The sequence below is a fragment of the Oncorhynchus masou genome, unplaced genomic scaffold (genome assembly GCF_036934945.1).
Source record: "Oncorhynchus masou masou isolate Uvic2021 unplaced genomic scaffold, UVic_Omas_1.1 unplaced_scaffold_531, whole genome shotgun sequence".
Classification (NCBI taxonomy): Eukaryota; Metazoa; Chordata; class Actinopteri; order Salmoniformes; family Salmonidae; genus Oncorhynchus; species Oncorhynchus masou.
Window position 1 is genome coordinate 442,680 of NW_027011718.1, and position 7,286 is coordinate 449,965.

At 46.2% G+C, this 7,286-nt stretch overlaps 1 protein-coding gene across 1 annotated transcript; it reads left to right on the forward strand.

The window, feature by feature from the left end:
* The first annotated feature begins 1,968 nt into the window (after nucleotides 1–1,968).
* Nucleotides 1,969–5,711, forward strand: LOC135535910 (zinc finger protein 239-like). Its single transcript, XM_064962310.1, has 2 exons — nucleotides 1,969–2,411; nucleotides 3,479–5,711. The coding sequence occupies exon 2, from the start codon at nucleotides 3,583–3,585 to the stop codon at nucleotides 4,615–4,617; it is 1,035 nt and encodes a 344-aa protein (XP_064818382.1). The 5' UTR covers nucleotides 1,969–2,411; nucleotides 3,479–3,582; the 3' UTR covers nucleotides 4,618–5,711.
* The last annotated feature ends 1,575 nt before the right edge of the window (nucleotides 5,712–7,286 follow it).

A 7,286-nucleotide genomic window follows, 5' to 3' on the forward strand; every position in this document is an offset into this window, starting at 1 on the left:
CACAAACACCTCCTCTAACCCAGAATCCCTAGTGGCACAGCGAGCAGTGTGATGCGGTGCCCCATGGGTCTCCCGGTCACAGAAACACCTCCTCTAACCCAGAATCCCTAGTGGCACAGCGAGCAGTGTGATGCGGGGCCTCAGACCACTGCGGCACTTGGAAGGCCTCGGCCTTGTTCTTTTTGCCCATATCGTGAACCCGTAACGTGGCAGTGTGGAGATGATCTCATATGAGTGCAGAAATGTAGGAAATCATTTTTGGTTAAGCCCAGTCTGGATTTTTCACATTTTAATCAAATCATAAGTCTTCATATTAGATATTATTATTTAGTTTTATATCCACTTTTCTTACAAAAGTTAGGGCAGTATATGTTAGATGTTTAAACTGATATTTTGGTGGCCGTAATGGGTACAATTAACCTACCATTCATTTTACTCTGTTCAATTTGAATTGAAATCACTCAAAAGTTCCCTGTAATATACTGTAAAGCAGTGTTTTTACAAGGTTGTAGCTGGTGTAATGTGGGCACGTTATGCGTTGACAATGTTAATGACAGTGGATTACCCATCGACATGTGGGCACACGTGTCACAACACATCTTTACGATGTCATAATGGGCATCGTATGGAATGGAATGGTCATCACACTGGATTATTGATCTAGTAGAAATATATCACGCTCACTCACGTCTTGCTGTGTGTGTGTGTGTGTGTGTGTGTGTGTGTGTGTGTGTGTGTGTGTGTGTGTTGGTAATGTCATACCTGTAAACACGATCTTTAACAATGTCACATTTGATAAACCGCACCGTCTTCTGCAGCCTTGATAAGGTGCCAAAATGAAATCAACCATTTGGTATCGTTTTGATTATGGGAGATTGAATAAGTGTGGTCAAGCTGTTTTCTTGGAGTTGATTTGAAGCCATTGTCTCTATCGGCGCATGACAGCGTCCAACTCAGTTTCACAGAAAACACATGAAACCGTATAGTGTTGTGTATTTGCAAATTCACGAGGAAACTGAAGAGCGGATGGCTTTACCGAGTTTGAGTGTTGGCTCACTTGACCGCAGTGTTTGTTAGCTAGCTAGTTAACCGTAGCTAGCTAACTTCAATTTTATTAATCATTTACTTAATCATTCATCCAGCGTGATATCAAATGTCATTTTGGTTCGGCTTTGCTTTATACTAGCAAACTTCTTGCTTGTAATTGTATCAAGCAATCCAGCTAGATATCATCCCACCCTATTGAGAAAGGTGACGGTAGAATGTATCAGTAAGCTAAAGTTAACCCAATTAGCTCAAATGGCTAAAGTTAACCCAATTAGCTCAAATGGCTAAAGTTAACCCAATTAGCTCAAATGGCTAAAGTTAACCCAATTAGCTCAAATGGCTAAAGTTAACCCAATTAGCTCAAATGGCTAAAGTTAACCCAATTAGCTCAAATGGCTAAAGTTAACCCAATTAGCTCAAATGGCTAAAGTTAACCCAATTAGCTCAAATGGCTAAAGTTAACCCAATTAGCTCAAATGGCTAAAGTTAGCGATCGTTGCCATCACCACAGCAATATTAGCTAGCTAGCTACGTTTTCTTAGCAGAATCCTAATAGATAGACCATGCATGCAACATTTTCCATCTATCCCTTTTTGTTAGCAAAACTGTTCTAGTGAAACTCACTTTTCATTTTTTGTGCCTCTTTTGAATCCATCTCTAGCCTTCCATGTCTGAACCCAAGTCCACAGAGTCCCTGGGTTCTGGCTGTGGTGTTCCAGCCCAGAGAACCTCACAGCAGGGTCCAGAGATGGTCTCAGTGAAGCTGGAAGACTGCAGTCAACCACTGGAACTTAATGTGATTGTCAAAGAAGAGCCAGAAGTCCTAGAGGAAGAGATGGCTGTCAAAGAGGAGGAGGCAGAGGAGGAGAGAGCAGTCAGAGAGGAGGTGGAGGAGAGAGCAGTCAGGGAGGAGGTGGAGGAGAGAGTAATCAAAGAGGAGGTGGAGGAGAGAGCAGTCAGGGAGGTGGAGGAGAGAGCAATTAGAGAGGAGGTGGAGGAGAGAGCAGTCAAAGAGGAGGTGGAGGAGAGAGCAGTCGGAGAGGAGGAGAGAGCAGTCGGAGAGGAGGTGGTGGTGGAGAGAGCAGTCAAAGAGGAAGAGGAGGAGAGAGCAGTCAGGGAGGTGGTGGTGGAAAGAGCAGTCAAAGAGGAAGAGGGGAGAGGAGTCAAAGAGGAAGAGGAGAGAGGAGTCAAAGAGGAGGAGAAAGCACTCAGGGAGGTGGTGGTGGAGAGAGCAGTCAAAGAGGAAGAGGGGAGAGGAGTCAAGGAGGAAGAGGAGAGCGCTGTCAAAGAGGAGGAGGAGGAGGATAGCAGAGAAGTGTCTGATCCAGATCTGGAGGAAGAAGTAGATAGTATCACTGACCCAGGTAAGTTTAGGTGTGGAGTACAGAGAGAGGTTGGTGACTTGGTGGCCTCAGGGGATTCTAAAATTATTATTGCTATTATTGACAGCTCACTTCCCACAACTATTGTTGAAGTTAGTCCAGCTTTTAGACAGAGATGATATACTATTGTTAAATTTACCCCAGCTTTTAAACAGAGATGATATACTATTGTTAAAGTTAGCCCAGCTTTTAGACAGAGATTATATACTATTGTTAAAGTTAGCCCGGCTTTTAGACAGAGATGATATACTATTGTTAAAGTTAGCCCAGCTTTTAGACAGAGATTATATACTATTGTTAAAGTTAGCCCGGCTTTTAGACAGAGATGATATACTATTGTTAAAGTTAGCCCGGCTTTTAGACAGAGATGATATACTATTGTTAGTTAGCCCAGCTTTTAGACAGAGATGATTTATTATTGTTAAAATTAGCCCAGCTTTCAGACAGAGATGCTATACTCCGTGTAGCAGTATACCAACCTGTCTCTCTGACTGTTTGACAACTCTTTCCCCAAGTCGGTGTGTGCATATCTGTGGATGGTAGATGGTTGTGATTAGAAAGTTGTTGTTTTCATCGCCCAGTAAATAATCTGCTGTTAATTAATGAAACAATGAATAAAGAGTTGTAAGCTTGGGCTCGTGCCATCCCCTGCTGTTGTGCCCTTGACTAAGACCTCTTAACCGCCCGCAGCAACTGGTCCACATGCCCCCATAGTACGGCAGCCCTCTGCTCCAACCTGTATGTTTGTTAGTTTTAAACAGGAAGTCACAATTCCGTTGGACCTTGTGTTCTAATTGGACAAATAATGGGATCTTAATTGTTTTTTTAGACAAGTCTAAAGCCAATGCTTCTGATCCTGATCCAACTATTTCCATTGATAAGTCCCTATTGATCGTTAATGCTCTGTTGACTTTGTCCTCTTAACCTTTAGTACTGTATTGACCTCTCGTCCTCTGTCTCTGCGTTGTGTATTTATCTTCAAAATATTGTTATACCTTTCTTATGCTCTGTTCCTGATTCTAACCCCATATCTGTTCATATTCCCACAGGAGAGATCTCCAACCCAGGTTCAGACAGTGAGCACAGTTCCACAGCATCAGGAAACCATAAACAACACAGACGGAGGAACTCAGGACAGAAACATCACCACTGCATGGACTGCTTCACTAGTTTCTATGATCCAGAGGAGTTGAGAAGGCACACTTGTAGGCCCCGCCCCTGCTCAGATTGCAGTGGCAGTTTTGTGTGTCCAACTCACCTCATACCACGCAAAAAGACCCTCAAAAGAAAGAAAACGTACCCGTGTGGTCAATGTGGGAAGAGATTTCAGACACCAAGCAGCTTGAAGACGCACCAGCTTACTCACACAGGAAAGAAGTCATACCACTGCTCCCAGTGTAGGAAGACATTCAGTTGTTCGTTCAATTTGAAGAGGCATCAGAGAATACATACAGGAGAGAAGCCTTTCCACTGCTTCCAATGTGGGAAGAGCTTCCGTATGGAAGGACAGCTAAACGAACACAAGAGAATACACACAGGAGAGAAGCCGTACCACTGCTTTCAGTGTGGGAAGAGCTTTGGTCGGGCAGGAGCTCTAAAGGCACACCAGCTAATTCACACAGGAGAGAAGCCGTACCACTGCTCTCAGTGTGGGAAGAGCTTCAGTCAGGCAGGACACCTGAAGACACACCATCGAACTCACTCGGGAGAGAAGCCATACCAATGCTCTGTTTGTGAGATGAGTTTTCCTCTTTTACAGACCTTAAATAGACACCAGCTTACTCACACAAGAAAGATGCCTTATCACTGCTCCCAGTGTGGGAAGAGCTTCAGTCAAACAGGAAGCCTGAGGGCACACCAGTTAACTCACACAATAAATAAGCCTTACCACTGCCTTCAATGTGGAAAGAGTTTCAGTCATTCATCAAATGTGACAGCCCACCAGTTAACTCACACAGGAGAGAAGAATTACCACTGCACTCAGTGTGGGAAGAGCTTCAGTCTGGCAAGATACCTGAAGAAACATTGTCAAACGCACACAGGAGAGAAGCCGTACCACTGCCCTCAGTGTGGGAAGAGTTTCCGTCAGTCATCACATCTGAGGGCACACAAGTTAACTCACACAGGAGAGAAGCCCTGTACCACTTATCCCAGTGTGGGAAGATCTTCAGGCAGACAGCTGACTTAAAGAGACACCAGCTAAACGTGGACACGTTTTTATCCGGATCTACAGGCTCCAGATCAGATCCCGGCCCATTGACTGTTCCTAGGCCGTCATTGAAAATAAGAATTTGTTCTTAACTGACTTGCCTAGTTAAATAAAGGTAAAAAAAAAAAAAACATTATATATATAATTTTTTTTTTCTTCAAATCTGAGTAAAGCGGAGCGCGGCAGCCCGTGAAGTGGTCATATCTACCTGATTCCAGGTTGATGGCTCTCGCTTTCTCCGCTCTACAGGCTCTTATGACCGTCACAATAATTTAACATGTTGATTATATTGGGCCTCAAATCAGCCATTATTGCTGAGTGCGAGCAGTGCTCAGAGCACCTATGAGGCACGTCCCACCGTCATCCAATCAGCTCCTCAGAACTATAAAGGGTCTCTTCCACACAAGTTCATAACAATGGCACCAAAAAGGAAACAAGGCAGGATGTACTCTTGTTCCTATGGTGACTCGGTAGCTAGCTCAAGCTGGCTAATGTTACCCACATCGCATGCTCTTCAAGGACTTTGTGACTGTGTTATCTAGTGGGAAGCCGTTATGTTGTGTTCTAACTGGTCTCCAGTCGTTGAGCTCTAGCATGCCGACCATAACTGTGCATTGGCTAGGCTAATAGCTAACGTTAGCTGGCTGACTCGCTTGCTGGCTAAGATAATTGTGTAACGGATGTGAAACGGCTAGCTTAGTTAGCGGTGCGCGCAAAATAGCGTTTCAATCGGTGACGTCACTTGCTCTGAGACCTTGAAGTAGTAGTTCCCCTTGCTCTGCAAGGGGCCGAGGCCCTTTGTGGAGCGATGGGTTATGACGCTTCGAGGGTGTCAGTTGTTGATGTGTGCAGAGGGTCCCTGGTTCGCGCCCGGGTTATACTGTTACAATTGCATATAGCAAACATTTTCGGATAATTGGTGAGATGGAAGGGCTGGATATTGATGCACGGACCGGTTTGGGTTTTACTTTACATTCTATGTCGGCCGTCAATGTAATTAAGAATTTGTTTTTATTGGACTTGTCTAGTTAAAGATTTTTAATTTTTTATAAATATAACGGTATTTGAATGTTTGGTTTGTTAATTGTGATATGTCGTGTGTAACGTCCATTTTGATCGCTTACTCTGCTACTTGAGTCATCTCTCTCTGCTCTCCCTCTCTCTCTATGCCTCGTTGTCACACAGACCGAGCCCCGCCCCTTTCATTCAAGGAGCTCACGTGTTGGTTCTGGACCACCAGACACGTGCGTTCAGTCTGCATGGTCAATGCAGCACACGCATCAATATCAATACACTTCTAGAATGTACCCTTCCTTTTGTTTCTTACATCTGCAAACAGCTAGTTTGTCTTTTCTTAGCGAGTTGTTCTATATCGTGTTAGCCACTAGCTAGATAATAGATGTACCGAGTCAGAGCAAAGATAGCTAGTTATACAACCTGATGCCAGTGATGGTGGAGGCCTAAATCAGCATGTTTGTGAAACAGTATCTTCTAAACCAATAAGATCAGGAGAAGCATGAATATGTTAGCTACATGAAGTAGCTCCTCCCTGGCATTTTCATTTGTTGTCATGCCAACCAACACTGTATTAAAAATTCCCACTTATTTATATTCTATTTCCATGATTTCAACAGTTCCCCCAAGTGTTTTGATCTAAATTAGATTTAGATCAAAACAATTACATTTGGTAAAAATAAATCCTGGATTTTTTTGGTGGGCCAATATTGTGCAGCCTTGCGTGGCAGTGTGAAAATAATCACAAATGAGTGCGGGAAATGAAGAAATTGATGGAAATGTAGGAAATTGTATTTGGTTAAAGTTGATTTGTACAATATAAAACAATAAGAATGGAGAAAGAATTTTGTATTATTCAAAAACCTAAAATCCCGTCAAAGAGGGGGGAGGGGCGGCTTACCAGCAGAGGGGGGAGGAGCCTCTCCCGGCAGGCTCCCAGCAGAGGGGGAGGAGCCTCTCCCGGCAGGCTCCCAGCAGAGGGGGAGGAGCCGCTCCCGGTAGGCTCCCAAAAGAGGGGGGAGGAGCCTCTCCCTGCAGGCTCCCAGCAGAGGGGAAGGGGCCACTCCCGGCAGGCTCCCAGCAGAGGGGGGAGGAGCCTCTCCCGGCAGGCTCCCAGCAGAGGGGAAGGGGCCTCTCCCGGCAGGCTCCCAGCAGAGGGGGGAGGAGCCTCTCCCGGCAGGCTCCCAGCAGAGGGGGAGGAGCCCTCCCGGCAGGCTCCCAGCAGAGGGGGAGGAGCCGCTCCCGGTAGGCTCCCAGCAGAGGGGGAGGAGCCTCTCCCGGCAGGCTCCCAGCAGAGGGGGGAGGAGCCTCTCCCGGCAGGCTCCCAGCAGAGAGGGGAGGAGCCTCTCCCGGCAGGCTCCCAGCAGAGAGGGGAGGAGCCTCTCCCGGCAGGCTCCCAACAGAGGGGGGAGGAGCCGCTCCCGGTAGGCTCCCAGCAGAGGGGGGAGGAGCCTCTCCCGGCAGGCTCCCAGCAGAGGGGGGAGGAGCCTCTCCCGGCAGGCTCCCAGCAGAGGGGAAGGGGCCACTCCCAACAGGATTTGTCCTTCTCTTTTGCTCATCTCACATCTCTAGTCTCCATCAAAGCTCCTCCCATCAGCTTGAAGGCGGCAAGTTTAACCCAGTGGTCCACAGAC